Source organism: Genypterus blacodes, unplaced genomic scaffold (assembly GCF_046128005.1).
Source record: "Genypterus blacodes isolate CSIRO-AG114 ecotype Tasmania unplaced genomic scaffold, CSIRO-AGI_Gbla_v1 ptg000015l_1, whole genome shotgun sequence".
Lineage (NCBI taxonomy): Eukaryota > Metazoa > Chordata > Actinopteri > Ophidiiformes > Ophidiidae > Genypterus > Genypterus blacodes.
The window spans coordinates 6,237,438-6,251,611 of record NW_027466829.1 but is presented as its reverse complement, the minus strand read 5'-3'; the positions used below and the strand labels follow the sequence as shown (position 1 = coordinate 6,251,611).

Below are 14,174 nucleotides of genomic sequence, written 5' to 3'. Positions count from 1 at the left end.
GTGATGCCTGTGTATAGGCGTTTGTCATAAATGTGTATTTTTGTCTGTCTGCATGTGTGTTTTCTGTCTTGTATGTGTGTGTGAAAATGTCTCCACACACACATAAGCATGCGTGTGTATATGTGTGTGTATGTGTGTGTGTGTGTGTTCTGTCTGGTCTCGGCCCGTCTGACAGAATGGTGTTAAATTCTTCAGACCAAAACACATCGACCTCACATCTGGATTTATCCGGACCTGGAGTCTCCGGCGTCCCTGAGCAGCCGGAGACATCAGGCGGTGATTGATGTCCTCTGGGACAGAGTGTGAGGGTAAACATGTTTATTCTGCGGCCTGAACACGATCATCTTTAGCAACATGATTAAAGACAAATGTATAACAAAAGATCTCTGTGGGAGCAACAGGAAGTACAGAAATAACAACTGAACACAAGAGGGAACGTTTAGTCACATTACATTGTTTTTACTTTCTTATAAACGTTCTTTGTTCTGCAGCGTGAAGAGAATTGAACTTTACAGTAGCATGACTCGGTGTTCATGCTAACACATTAGCATACATGTTTCTTCATCACCTCCAGAATCACAGGAGAGGAAGAGTCTTAGCTTCCTGTCTGTTCTCCATTAGCTCAGTTTGGATGTTAGAAACACAACCAACAACATGCTAAAGCCAAGCGGGATGCTACACACGTGTTCCAGTTGTGACATAAACGCCTCCACTTCCTCTTAAAGCACAGAGAAAATGGTGAGGGAAGGTACGTTTGATTTTCTTCTTAGGTTGATAATTCTATGTATTAGCAGGCCAAAGCTAACCTAGCCTGATGTTTACTGAAAACACACACACACACACACACACACACACACACTGTTTACTATTTTGATCAAGTAATTTTCACTCTTTTGGTCTAAAAGCTTGTTGACAGTGAGTGAAGCCCTCTTGTGGTGAGAACGTCAACACGCTTCATTCTGCTTCGTCTCCGAGGACAAACAACCTGAATCTATAATCAAATTTATTTCTGTGTGATGGATTTCTTTAGTGATCTTCACTCTTTCATATTCAAAACAAAGTTCCAATATTTCAGCGTGTAGCTAAATAAATAAATGGAAAAATGGGGCTGCTTCACTAAAATTGAGTCCGAAATTTGCACCCAAACCCAAAGCTCCGCCCCCTTCTAGAACTCGTATGGGGAGACGAACAGCGTGACCTTGGTGAGGTATCGTCCTAACAGGGCGTGGCGCTCCAGCTCGCTCATCTCCACCTCGGCCTCCAGCGCGGCCGGACCCTGGACTGGCGTCACCAGGAGGAGCGTCCCTGTCTGCCGCCCCGAGCGCTGCACGCTGAAGTGGCCCCGCCCACTTCCTCCGGCCAGGCCAAAACGCAGGGTGTCTCCCAGCACGCGAGCCGCCGACACCCGGAAGAGCGTGCGTGGGGCAGACATGTTTGAGACCACAGACAGGAAGTGGAAGGAGATGGAATTAGGCGCCTGAGCACACGCTTGGTCGCCCAGCATGCAGGGGTTCCTGTCACAGCGCCTGCAGGGGGAGACAGAGAGACAAGACAATCAAAAAAACTCAATGTGGCCGTAGGTTCAGTGATGGTCTTGACCTTTGACCCCATGTTTGTGTGACACGGCCTAGCTGCCATCCTTTGCCCAGACGTCAACTTGTCACTCGGTTGCCGCAGTAACTCTCAAACCCACAGCGGCGTCAGTAAACAGCTTTCCTCTCTGAGCAGTGATCGGCCTCAGCCTGAGGTGAATCCCAGTGGGGGGTTTGGCTCCAAACCTCCAGAGGGGCAGAAAGGGAATGCTGTGTGTGGGCGACCGTGGCCATTGTTCTCAGCGGGTTTCTTTGTCTTATCTCCGCTGTAATCGCTGTGTTTACGATGTTTATTATGACCGCCCTGAGCTTTGGGGTTTGTCCCGGTGGGCTGGAGCAGAAGCAGAAGCTCTGGATCACACTGTGCTGTTTGTCCGTCCTCCCTGTGTCTCCACAGGTTTCCTCCCACATGGTGACGTGAAGTGGAAACTCTAAATCGCCTGTAGGTGTGAATGTGAGCGTGAATGGTTATCTGTCTGTCCCCCTGAGCTGAACTGGCGCCCTGTGCAGGCTCTACTCTCCCTGTGAATGCTGGGATAGATCGCAGCCCCGTGACCCTGCGCTGGATCAGCAGGTCCAGAGGAAGGACGCAAGGTTCTTTACAGCACAACATCAACTTAACGTGCAGACGCCATCCTGGAACGACGTGTGAGCACGCCTACAAGTCTGCCAACGGCGTGTGAATGCAGCTGAAACGCAGAAACCTTTAACTTCACGCAAGTCTCCTGTTTGTTGCTCTGTTTGGACAGAGGAGGCTCAGGCCGCGTCGCCAGCGTTATTGTATTTCACACCTGTATTCCGAAAAGAAGGGCGGGCAATGAACGACGCCAACTTGAACTGACAACTGTATGGCTGTAAGCATGGAAAACCAACAAAGAAGAGAGTCGCCAGTACCACGAACCAATCACCTCCCTTCTGTCGGAACAAAGGGGTCAAGAAATAAGCTGTTATGATTTTTAAACTAAAGACCTTGAGGCTTTTCACAGTGCAGCCACAAGGGGGCAGCACATCCCTGTCTTGAACCTTGAACTCTTCTATCTATAGAACATCTCCGTGTTGCTATGGTATGAGGTCACATTATGATGAGGACTCTTACATTGGTGACGTCTTGATGTACGTTGCGTTCTTCATGTGCGGACATTCCACCCTCACACACTGGAAGCCTCCGTAGGTGTTCACACACACCTGATCAGCTGTGCAGTTGTGCATGCGGCTCTCACACTCGTCGATGTCTGCAGGAAGGAGCACAGGGGTCAGAATCAGGACGGCCGGGCCACAAGCCTTCAGATGTTAGTGTTAACTCATGATGTGACCTGTGAACCCTGACCTTGGCAGCTGCGGGCGTCCCTGGAGAGGTCGTAGCCGGCGGGACAGAAGCAGTGATAGCTACCCGGTGTGTTTACACACTGATGCACGCAGAGCCGCCCGGGCTGCCCGAGAGGAAACAGGCGACACTCATCGATGTCTGAAACACAAAGAGTCAACATTCTGAAACATCTCATCTTGCTCACTGTAATAATATTTATGTTCACTTGCAGATGTTTGTTACCTGTGCAGATGTTGTTGTCGCGCCCTGAGATGGTGAAGCCCACGTCGCAGGTGCAGCGAGTCGAACCCAGGAAGTGAGTGCAGTGAGACGGACGGATGGAGGAGGGGGAGGAAGACGTGGGCAGGGAAGAGTGTAAGGGAGAGGGTGAAGATGATGACAGAGCAGCATTGATGTTTGAGGATGAAGAGGATGAAGGAGCAGCAGGAGAGAAGGAGGGCAGGGAGTTGAAGGAGCCGTTTAAGACTGAAAAGCAGAAAACAGGAGGACAAATCAGCAACAATCAATTGAATTTTTTGTTCATAGACAACCATTCAGACTGCCTGTGTTATACTCAGTCACCACTAGATGGTAGCAGAGCAGAACACCTCACCACCTAACCTCCCACCGTCCACATGCCAAGCTCTGAGCATGGAAATCTGTGTGTGTGTGTGTGTCTCACATCGGCACAGGGGCTGCTGTCCGCTCCACTTCAGAGATTCCAGACACACTCTGGTCCGTGGACCAATCAGCTCGTAGCCTGGCTTGCACAGGAAGTGAACCTCGTGTCCAACGCTAAAAACTCTCCCCAGCCTGCGTCCGTGAGCGGGAGGTTCTGGTTTGGGACAGGACACTGGAGAGCAGACAGGGACACTTTCATTCATGTTCCTGTGGGGGGCGCTACACCAAGAGACATGGAGACAAAGGAGTTTCCTCACAGTTCTTCTTGAAGACTGCCATGGTGCTGTTGTGCAAGGCGCTCAGCTTCTTCTTCAGCGAGCGTAGACTCTGCTGGTAGGACGTCTCGTGGGTCACGAGCATCTTCTCCATCTGACGCAAAGAGTTCAGCAGCTCCTGACTGGACGGACACTCCTGTGGGCAGAATCACATTTACATCTGTTCATCCAGCTGGGATCCAGGTAGGAGGAACAAACACTGATGCACAAACACCAGGGAACTCATCTGTGCCCTACAGTGCCTCTAGTGGTTAATCAAGGAAAAACAAGACACAACAAATCTATTTAGCTTTTTTACATTTAAATGTTATTTTGTGATAAATAAATAAAAAAACATGTTATACACGTTTTACAAGGAATTAAAAATAGGAACAAATTAATCTAAAGATAATTTACGACACACAATATTGAAATAAAGTAATCAAAGTAAAAGTAAAGAGGAAACAGTAAAAATAATAGATTTGTAAAAGAAAAAAGTAACGAGTGATTGATGAAAGACCAACCTGCTTCCTTATTCTAGTTCTACTCTAATTTCAATTTAAACTGCATTTAAACCACAATAAAAAAAATCTCAAAAGCTACAAATGATGAGTTAAAGGCAGCGGTGAAGGGAAACCACCCACCTGACCAGAGGAAGACGAGAGCTGATGAAGACACAGCATCACCATAACAACCCAAACAGCCTTCGCAATCCTGGCCAAACACTCGCACATCTTCCGGCCTGATTGACGCACAGCAAATTGGAAATCGAAGCTGTTTTCACTCAGTCTGTCTCCTCGGCGACTAAAGCAGCTCTGCCCCGGCTGCTCCTTTTCGAGGGCACTTGCCAAATGTCTTCCCCTCCTCCTTTTAGATATTTAGGAGGAGTAGGAGGAGGAGGAGGAGAAGAACACGCACATCTGGAACACGCTTTCACTCCTGATCCGTCAGCATTGACTCAAAATAAACTGCCAAATTAGAAGGCAAAGTCAGCTGGAAGTGGCGTCTTTTAATCATCATCAACAAGGCAGCAACATGTCGGCCACTTGTCTGCTTCCAAATTCACTCCCCGGCTGAGGAATGTGACGTCTGCTCCAATTACACCGACGGTAAAAGCCAGTTTGTGAAATCCTAGCCCTCCAGGATAACGCTGTGTGGCTCCTAATGACAGAGCAGCAGAGGCCCCAGCCCACGAGCGCAACAATGACCTGCAGCTGCCGTCACTCACATCATGTCACGGTGTTCATCTGCTGCATCAACAAGTTTAAAAATAAGAGTTAAACAAAGACTCTACGGGCTGGACTGTAATTATTTAATTGTTTTACATGATCAGGAATGAAGCAACAAATCACACACACACACACACACACACACACACAGACACACACACACACACACACACTGCATCAAGGTTTTTTCATAAAGAAGGATAAGTTGAATGTGTTTTTTATGGACTTAGTGAGTATGGAGACGTTGTGCTAATATTGGCAGTGTTGTGCTAGTTATGCTAATGAGGCTGGTGTCCCTCCTGTGAACAGCTGAGGTCTGATGGGTAAATTCTCATTGAAATGCATGCTGGGAGGCCGACAGAGGTTTACTAAAAGCTAATTAAGCAAGCTCCTCATCATATCTTAATTAGATATGACAGTTTTAATTCAACTGTAATGATTGATTGGAGTGAGCTGGACGCTGGGCCGTCACGCTCTGAGGCTGCGAGGCTCCAGCCAGCTGCACTCTTCTTCTATCAAACACGGATGTGAAAATGATACTTTTGACTTCCTGTTAAGCTGAACTCATTCTGGCAGTCAGCATCTCATATAATACATATCTCATACAATACACAATAAATCTGGAACCGTCACAACAATTCAGTACAGAAATGTTCTAAACCAAAGCTGAGCTGGTGAACTGGACTGCAGTAGTCCTTCTTCGTCATTTTCTTCCAGCCTACAAGAAACATCTGGTTCTCCTCTGGAAGACCGACTCTCCTGTTTCAGACCACAAGGACCTGGAGTTTGCGCAACCACGTCCTCATCCACTAGGGGGCGAGATAGCACAGAATGAGAGCTTTGAGACCTCAGGGCGACATCACAGTGTGAACTCTGACCTAAAGGACTGCAGCTTAATGACTCACTCCTCTCGTCTTCCCCCACCATCTGTCTCTCTCTCTCCCTCTCCCCTCTCACTCTGCACTCACTCTTCACTCGGTCAGCCCCCAACATACACACACACACTGCAGGGAGATGAGCCAGTCTCTCCATTCCCCCCTCATTGCTGTGTAAGATGGTATGACCCACTGCCATACCGGAATTCTCTCGCTCTCGCTCTCTCGCTCTCTTGCTCTCGCTCTTTCTCACACACACACACACAGACTCAGCAGTCTCTCAGTCTATCCTTCTTTCTCTCCCTTGTTCCACTTTGTGATGACCCTCTTCAGGAGCGGCTGTCACAGAGCTAGGCGTGAGTACACACACACACACACACACACACGCACACACACACACAAGGAGAGATTATGATGTGTTGTTGTTCTTCTATAATGTGTGTGCTTGAGACATTCAGTAGAAGTGTTGTGTGTCGGTTTTCATTGCGGCTTCACGTATATGTGTGTTCTTATTTGTTGTTGTTAGTTTCTGTGTGTGTGTGTGTGTGTGCGTGTGCGTGAGAGAGAGAGAGAGTGATCAGAGAGCTCTTCAGTCTGGGACATGCAGAGCTCTGTCCTGTCATGGAGCTGAAACCTGAGGTTTAAAGTGAAGCTGCAAAGAAACTTCAGCCTTAAAAATGAAACTGAAATGCAGTGAAGTAGAAAAACCTCCACATGATCCCTCAGCGCAGAACAGAGTCCTTATTGTTGTTGGACTATGAGGAGGAGGATGATGATGATGATGCATGTTTTCAGGATTCTGGGCTCATTCTGGCAGTCAGCATCTCATATAATACATGGCTCTTGTCAGGAGGGCTCCTGTTCTTCTCTCATTCCTGTCACTTCCGGTTTCCCAGTAGAACAGCGCCACTCAGTGGACAGTCTGGGTTATGGTCTTTAGTTCAATGACCTGGAAGTCCTCTTAGTGATCTGTTTTGTGAATTACAAAGTAATCATAATGTAATGTGCTTTATTTATTTCATATTAGTTGATCAACTCTGCTCAGAATCCTTCTCACGTGAGCGTAACAACCTTTAAGCCAAGTTTGAGTTTTTCCATTCTACCTTTTTACTGTTGTAGCTTCAAACTGCAGCTGGATGTGAAGTGGTCCTCCCTGTAACATCAGTCAGCATCTGTGTGGCTCCTGCTGTAGTTCACACACAGCCTGTTTGTGCGGGTGTGAAGTGGTGCTGTCATGACTCTATTCTCTGTTCCTTCCTCCTCTCTCACTCGCCCTCTCTCTCTCCTCCAAAGCTCAATCCAAACACTGTGAACCAACAAGCAGGCAAATAGCTGTAATCAGCCGTAATCGCCCCTTAAGCACGCTGCCGGCGTCGTGGCGACCTGGCAGCTCTATCCATGAAAGGCGCCCCAGCGGTTAACAGATGGTGAGCGGTAAACGGGAAAGCTCACAGAGTAAACGTCCTACAAGCAGCAGCAAACGGCACCGCTGCCCAATGTCAGAGCTTCAGGTGAGGGTGGATGGAGGTGAAGCGCTGCTGCCACAGTTTGACAGACAGAGAGGCCTCAGTGCTGCAGACAGAGACAGACACATCGCCTAGACGTACTTAAAGCTGCACTACAGAAGCTTCTGACCTGAAAACATTCTACCTCATCAGTTTGGAGTTAAGTTTAGTTAGTGTTAGACGCTCTGTCGCCTGTGTGAAGAAAAAGGTAAACAAGCACCGGAGAGAGAGAGAGGAGAGAGAGCGACCATTAAGTCCTGATCTCCATCTCTGTCTCTGTCTCTGTCTCTCTCTCTGTCTCTCTCTCTCTCTCTCTCTCTCTCTCTCTCTCTCTCTCTCTCTCTCTCTCTCTCTCTCTCTCTCTCTCTCTCACGCACACACCTATGAGTGTTATTGGAAGGTGTGTGTGTGTGTGTGTGTGCAAATTAATTCCTGTCTGGCAGATGGAAGCCAATTAGACTCTGAGGTCGCTCGTTAAGGTGGCCGGCTGAGCCCACTGTGAGTGAGTGTGTGTGTGAGTGTGTGTGTGTGAGTGTGTGTGTGTGTGCTCTGTCTCAGTAGCTAACCAGATCTGACACTTTCATTCATTTTTTTTCAGCCTCAGCCATGAACGTCCAGCTGAGAGCCGGTCGCACCACGACAGCTAAGGGACGCAGCGGCGCCCCCGACAGGTGATCATGCATTTATTTATCTCCACTCTGCTGCTACAGTCAGATCTCACTGAGCGTCTTTATTGCCTCCAGGGGGCGCTGTGCTGTCTGTGCGCTGCAGCGTGTCTTAAAGTTTTCTCCTCGTACTCGACACACTTTTTGTCACTGATGAATGTTGAGTATTCTGAGCTCCGCCTCTTTCCCTTGTAGTTGTCAGTTGCTTTGTGTTAATTTTGATTAGAACACAGAGAAAGAGGCGGAACCATCTGGAACACAACCTGCTGTTCAGACAGGAAAACACGGCAGCAAGGAGGCGTGTGTGTGTGTGTGTGTGTGTGTGTGTGTGTGTGTGTGTGTGTGTGTGTGTGTGTGTGTGTGTGTGTGTGTGTGTGTGTGTGTGTGTGTGTGTGTGTTACCCCTGTTCTTTTCTCAGCTTCTGTCCTGTTTGGTAGCAAAAACACATCATAATGGCTCCTGATAGGCCAGATGAGGCCAGATGTTCAAGCTCCACAGCAGAGGACGTCTCTTTGTTCTATGAGCAGATTAATCTCATTCCACCGCTTCCTCACCTCCATAGTTACCTATATCAGCAAACTCCCTGAACCACTCCAATTCAGTTTCTCATCCAGACCAAAGCAAAGGAAGTACAGATCTGAGAGAAGAAGAAGAAGTTCTGAAACTCTTAGTACTGCTGATGAAGTAACTGTAGTACTTCATGCTCAGAGAGTTCCAGGTCTTGTTGTTGGACTCAAACAGAAGCCATATGTGCCCTGTGCTGTTGTCTGGATGCTGCCATGACGACCATCTCTCTCTCTAACGGAATGACTGATTGGAGATAATTAGGCAAAGCTGTTTTCCTGATTTCCTGCGTCAGCTACAACAAAACAAAACAATCATCAAGTTTTAGAACTTCCCCTTCAGCTTGTCACTTCCTCCTGGTGTCATGTTTGTTTTCACCAGAATGTGAAGTCAGAATGTTACGGTGGATTCCATAAACCTCACAGCAAGTGTGTACTGAGTGTGTAGGGTGTGTTTGTGTGTAAAGGATGTGTACCACATGTAATACTGGGTGTACTGGGTGTGTACTATACACACACACGCACACACATATAGTACATGTAAAGCGTGTGTGTGTGTGTGTGTGTATGTGCTTGCTGTGCCTCTGATCCACAGCTTTGTAACATTTCTCTCTCTTCTTCCTCAGATCTGATTATGGGACTGAGTACCACCGCTACCATGGCGACCATCACAGCAGGTACAACAGCCCGAACAACACATTTACTGGCAAAGGACAGTAACTATCCTCCTTCAGTTTCCCATTGCTACAGCAAAGACTTCCACTTTTGTTTTTGTAGTGATCACTTATATTTCAGACGCCTCAAACTAAAAGTATCACAAACCTGGGAGTGGATCTGCTGGTGCTGAAGGGGTTAATAAGCTCGGTGAGGCTCAGCATGCTTCAGCAAACCCAGGGGACAGGAAATGATGCATAATGTGTACAAACATTTCAGCTGCAGGAAAGGAGGAGCTGTTAAAGTGAAGGTGACACGGCGGTTTGTGCTCACGAGGAAGTCAGCAGATTCCAGAGAAAAGTCTAACTAACAGCTGAGGAGAGGAGAGGATGCTGGGAAATCTGCGTTCCTGGGGGATCTGGTGTGAAAGTGTGGACGGCTCAGGAAACAGGAGCTGTGTTATAAATCATTTCCTCTGCCAACCTGGGATTCTCTTTTTGCTCACTCAACCAATGCCACCAACTGAGTCCTCCAAACTCACAGCTGATGCATGCTGGGAAAAAAACTCCATATCGCAAACAAATCATCTTTGCTGTTACTGAGAGACGATCCTGAGCCTGAACTTTCTTTTCTTTGAGCCATTTATCTTCTCCAGCAGATTACCAGTCGCACTCTGCTTCGTAGTCCTTTAAGCTCCTCCCCCTGTTTTGTAACCAGCATGTGGATGGCGGCGACTGTGGTTGAGGTCCGATCAGACCGTTGAGATTTGACTGACAGCTTCAAATTGATGCAGGGAGCGATAGAGGAGATGTCTTGTCTGTGTCAGAGGAGGGAAAACATGAATACTCTTCATCACACACAGACACACACACAGACACACACACACACACACACACACACACACACACACACACACACACACACACACACACACACACAGAGCTGTGAACACTTCAGATAAACTCAGAGGTGAAGCTCGGCTGAAAAGCGATTGTTTGCTTCTTTACCTCCACCAAGGACGATATGTTTTTGACTTCCTTCCTTCCTTCCCTCCTTCCTTCCTGTGTGTGTGTGTGTGTTTGTGTGTTTAAACCTGGTGTGTCTTTTCCCCTGCAGGGTGTTTGACTACCAGCGTGTCCCTGTCTTGGTCTCAGAGGATCCCAGTCCCATCAAACGGCCTCGTCCTTCATCCCCCTCCTCTACATCTTCCTCCCCAGCAGCGCTGAGGATGAAGAGCAGCAGAGCAACCAGCAGGGGCAACAACACAAACACCTCCTCCTCCTCCCCCACCAGCAGTAAGACAAAACGTAAGACATGAACACAAAGCAGGCAAACAATGCAGGATCTTCACAAAAGGGTTGACTGATAAGTTCTGAGCCACACACATAGCGGTTGTGTAAAATTTGCGTGACATCATTGAATTCATGAGCTTGATTCATGCAGAGATGTCTGAGATCTGAGAGGAATCCCATGGTTGAAGTCTTCCAGGGTTAAGATATGGTTGTTACTGTTCCTCTCTCTCCCTGCTCCCCTTTGGGTCCAACTTCTCTCTAAATGCACAGCTTGTATTTTCCCAGCAGCCTTAGCAGGTTTGCTGCAGATGCTTGTGAGTGCTGATGTTCTGAAATTTGATTTTTGTCCTCACGACGCCCTGCATGTAGATCTGCACAACATCCTCTCAGCTTCCTCACGTTATGAGGCGACATCACACCGGCTGCCAGCTGAGTTTGATCACAGTTCTATTTGAGAATCCACAAGATAGTGGCGAACAACATCAATGTGCTAATGAGCACCACAGCCTCATGGGGGCGCTAGTGTGGTTCTCTGAAAATACTCCAAATCTGGAAAGTCAAAGGAACAAGTCGAGCGAAATAAGTCAATCGGCCTCGGGGTTAGAGGTCGACCGGCTGCAGTAAAGCTTTGAAACCTCAGACCCTCATCATGGATGCTTTAAGGGCACCATGACAGTCGTGTTCCCTTTTCATCCATTTTCAACACACTTCAGCGCCTACAGGAGCATCTGAGCACGTTCCCTCCTGCCCGTGCGGCGGCCGGTCTGGTGGTCGGGCCCCGGGGTGCTGCAGGGTAGCAGATGGTCTCTTCATTAAAAGCTTCTGTGCCGCGGGGTCTCGTCCCTGCTAGAACCCAGCTGAGCCGATCAGGGCTCCCAGTTTATAGAGCCTGACAAGTAAGAACGGTTTATACCAGTGTGTTAGGAGGCTGAATGGTTTCTACTGCAGCCCATCACAGGGAGATTAGATTAGATCAGATTAGATTAGATTAGATTAGATTAGATTCGAAGGCTTCAGTTGTTAAACAGAGTTCAGGAGTGAAGTTGCTCTCATGGTCGCTCTCTCTCTCTCTCTCTCTCTCTCTCTCTCTCTCTCTCTCTCTCTTTCTCTCTCTCTGTGCAGTGAAGATGTCACAGCTGCTGGCTATAAAGAGGGAGCTGACTGTGATCAAGGTTCAGATTGATGACCTGTTGGACTGTGTGGACAAAATGGACAAACAGAGGAAGGACAGCTCAGGTAGAGACGTTGTCCTGTGGTGCTGCTCATCATTCTGTCTCCTTTAACCTCATGTAAACTTTGACACCTGAGTCCTTTGTCCCTGCTGAGAAGAGAAACATCATATGCTGTGGAACGTGCAATGTCCACACAACTGTAGTAATACCTGTGTGTGTGTGTGTGTGTGTGTGTGTGTGTGTGTGTGTGTGTCAGACTCCATTGTGTGCAACTCTCCTCACCAAGGTTCTGTCAGCAGTCTGGAGAGAGAAAGTCCTGAACCAGGAGAGGCCAGCGAAGACGAGCTGCCGCACTACCAGACCTGCTACCCCCCCAGGGTAAATATAAAGGCCACACCTACTATGACATCATATAACTGCCCCCTCTGAATCAATGTACCCCGCCCCCCACACACACACACACACACACACACATTGCCTCGTTGCCCCTTTGTGTCTCCATGATCGGCCTGCAGGCTCTCTGCTCTGCGTGTTTACTGCTCCAGCTCAACTCGTTTGGTTTGATGGCGTGGTGCTTTCAGGGACGCTGTGTCTTTACAGGGAAACATAATGATATAGAATTAGCCTGCAGGCTTCCTACCTGCCTGCCAGAGCCAAGCAGCCTCATTAATCTAGGAGGAGAGAACACGGCGGCCTTTAATCTCCTGCATTGTTCCTCTGATAGGCAGCAACACACTGTGTGTGGTTGAGGGAATAAAAGATTCTGTGCGGAATTTACATGTGCGTGTGCTTGTGAAAAGGAAATGAGAGTTGTGTGAGTTGCAAATATGCCTGTGTGAATGTGTGTGTGTGAATGTGGTAGATCCAGAGAGGATGAGGATGCAGTGGCTGCAGTGATGATGAGCATGATCTTCAATAAGTAAGATGTAATGATAAGTTCTGAGCCTGGGACCGGACTTCATTTCTTCATTCCTTTATCTCCGAGTCTTCTGTGCTGACGACACTGGGTCATTTGATCTTGAGCCCATATTACTGCTGAGGTTGTGATTAAACTGTAAGCTGAACCTCGAACCAAATTCCATACTTTTCCCAGCCTGCGTAGGAGCCCTGTAGACGGACCAGGCTCAGAACTTCTCAGTCATCAGTGTGTCTTTCTGTCTGCTTCCAGATAAGACAGCATCGTGCTGAGCTGGAGGATGATCTGTGATGCTGGAGCTCAGGTTTGGATGTGTTTAAACTTGTTTTCATGCTCTTTACATGAACGTCCACAGTGCTGCTCCCTGGACGTCACTGTGACTTTCTTCTGCTTTTCAGATCCTTCCGGAACAGAAGCTCAGGCAGTTAACAGTCGGAATGGAAGCAGTGAGGACCTGTTAGCACCAGGGACCACGCTGGACTGTCTGTCCTCCACCTGGATCTGTCCTCATCCACACGGCACCTCCTGTTTCAAAGGGCTTTACAGGCCCACACAACAAACCATTTACACCTCAGGGAGACAACATGGAAAGATCTTCATCTGCTTCATGTCTGAACTCTGTGTTTGTCGTCTCATTGTGTAGATGTTTGTGCTTCTCTTCAGGTCTGTAGGTCTCTAACGGACCCTGATGGATCCATGAACACGTGTTTAAGCCTCTAAAGCTCCTCTACATGAAGATAGAAGTTTAGTTACATACTAATATGTTGACCTTTGACCCTGAACCCTCTGTATGTTGTCATGGATCTCTATCCTATAGTAACCCTGGGGATGTGGCCAGCGGGTGGTGGTTCTGTTTGGGGTGTAAACTTTGAGCTCCTTGTCATTAATGCTGTTTTATTATCATGGGATTTGCCTCTGGTTTGTCAGGTAACGTCTGTATCTGATATATGTGAGGGATGTAAGCGTCCGCCTGTCTGTTAGCAGCCTCATGTAGCTCAAGTTCATCTGTGTGATGCTGTAAACCGGATCTGACTCATGTGGACGTGGTCTTCACTCCAGGTCAGCTCATAGTTTATACCGCTCAGTTTAGCTGACAAAACTGTTTCATGTTAGTTAATTGTTCAGTGAATAGCTTAAACAGTTCAGCAGTTCAATTTAGTACATGAAACGGTTTGGTTCAGAGTAGTTTAGAGTTCATTTTAGCTAACTAGATTGTGTACCTTTAGCTAACACTTGGGTTAGTGGCTAAAATGTTTGAACAGTGAAATTTAACAGGTAAAATAGTTTTTAGTTTGCTTCACTGTACTTTCTGCTTCTGTCTGAATGTAGCTGTTACTTTGTGACTGTAGTAAAGTTATTTTCATAAAATATTGCGACCTAGATGTGTTTGTGTTTACGTCTCTGATGCTAATGTGTCGTGTCATCTGATATCTGTCATGAGTTTGATGATCTAAGTCTGTAACGATCTCT

The 14,174-nt window shown here is 47.6% G+C and overlaps 2 protein-coding genes across 2 annotated transcripts; one reads left to right on the top strand and one right to left on the bottom strand.

Moving 5' to 3' along the window:
- Nucleotides 1-1,165: 1,165 nt before the first annotated feature.
- On the bottom strand, nucleotides 1,166-4,567 carry LOC142988709 (fibulin-7). Its single transcript, XM_076137944.1, has 7 exons — nucleotides 4,478-4,567; nucleotides 3,837-3,990; nucleotides 3,581-3,751; nucleotides 3,142-3,384; nucleotides 2,920-3,057; nucleotides 2,689-2,824; nucleotides 1,166-1,526 (listed from the first exon to the last, which is right to left on the bottom strand). The coding sequence occupies exons 1-7, from the start codon at nucleotides 4,565-4,567 to the stop codon at nucleotides 1,166-1,168; spliced, it is 1,293 nt and encodes a 430-aa protein (XP_075994059.1).
- A 1,534-nt stretch (nucleotides 4,568-6,101) lies between these two features.
- LOC143015724 (uncharacterized) lies at nucleotides 6,102-14,077 on the top strand. Its single transcript, XM_076169784.1, has 8 exons — nucleotides 6,102-6,293; nucleotides 8,041-8,113; nucleotides 9,297-9,347; nucleotides 10,441-10,631; nucleotides 11,739-11,852; nucleotides 12,045-12,166; nucleotides 12,957-13,008; nucleotides 13,103-14,077. Exons 1-7 carry the CDS (start codon nucleotides 6,122-6,124, stop codon nucleotides 12,993-12,995), a joined length of 762 nt encoding a protein of 253 aa, XP_076025899.1. The 5' UTR covers nucleotides 6,102-6,121; the 3' UTR covers nucleotides 12,996-13,008; nucleotides 13,103-14,077.
- The last annotated feature ends 97 nt before the right edge of the window (nucleotides 14,078-14,174 follow it).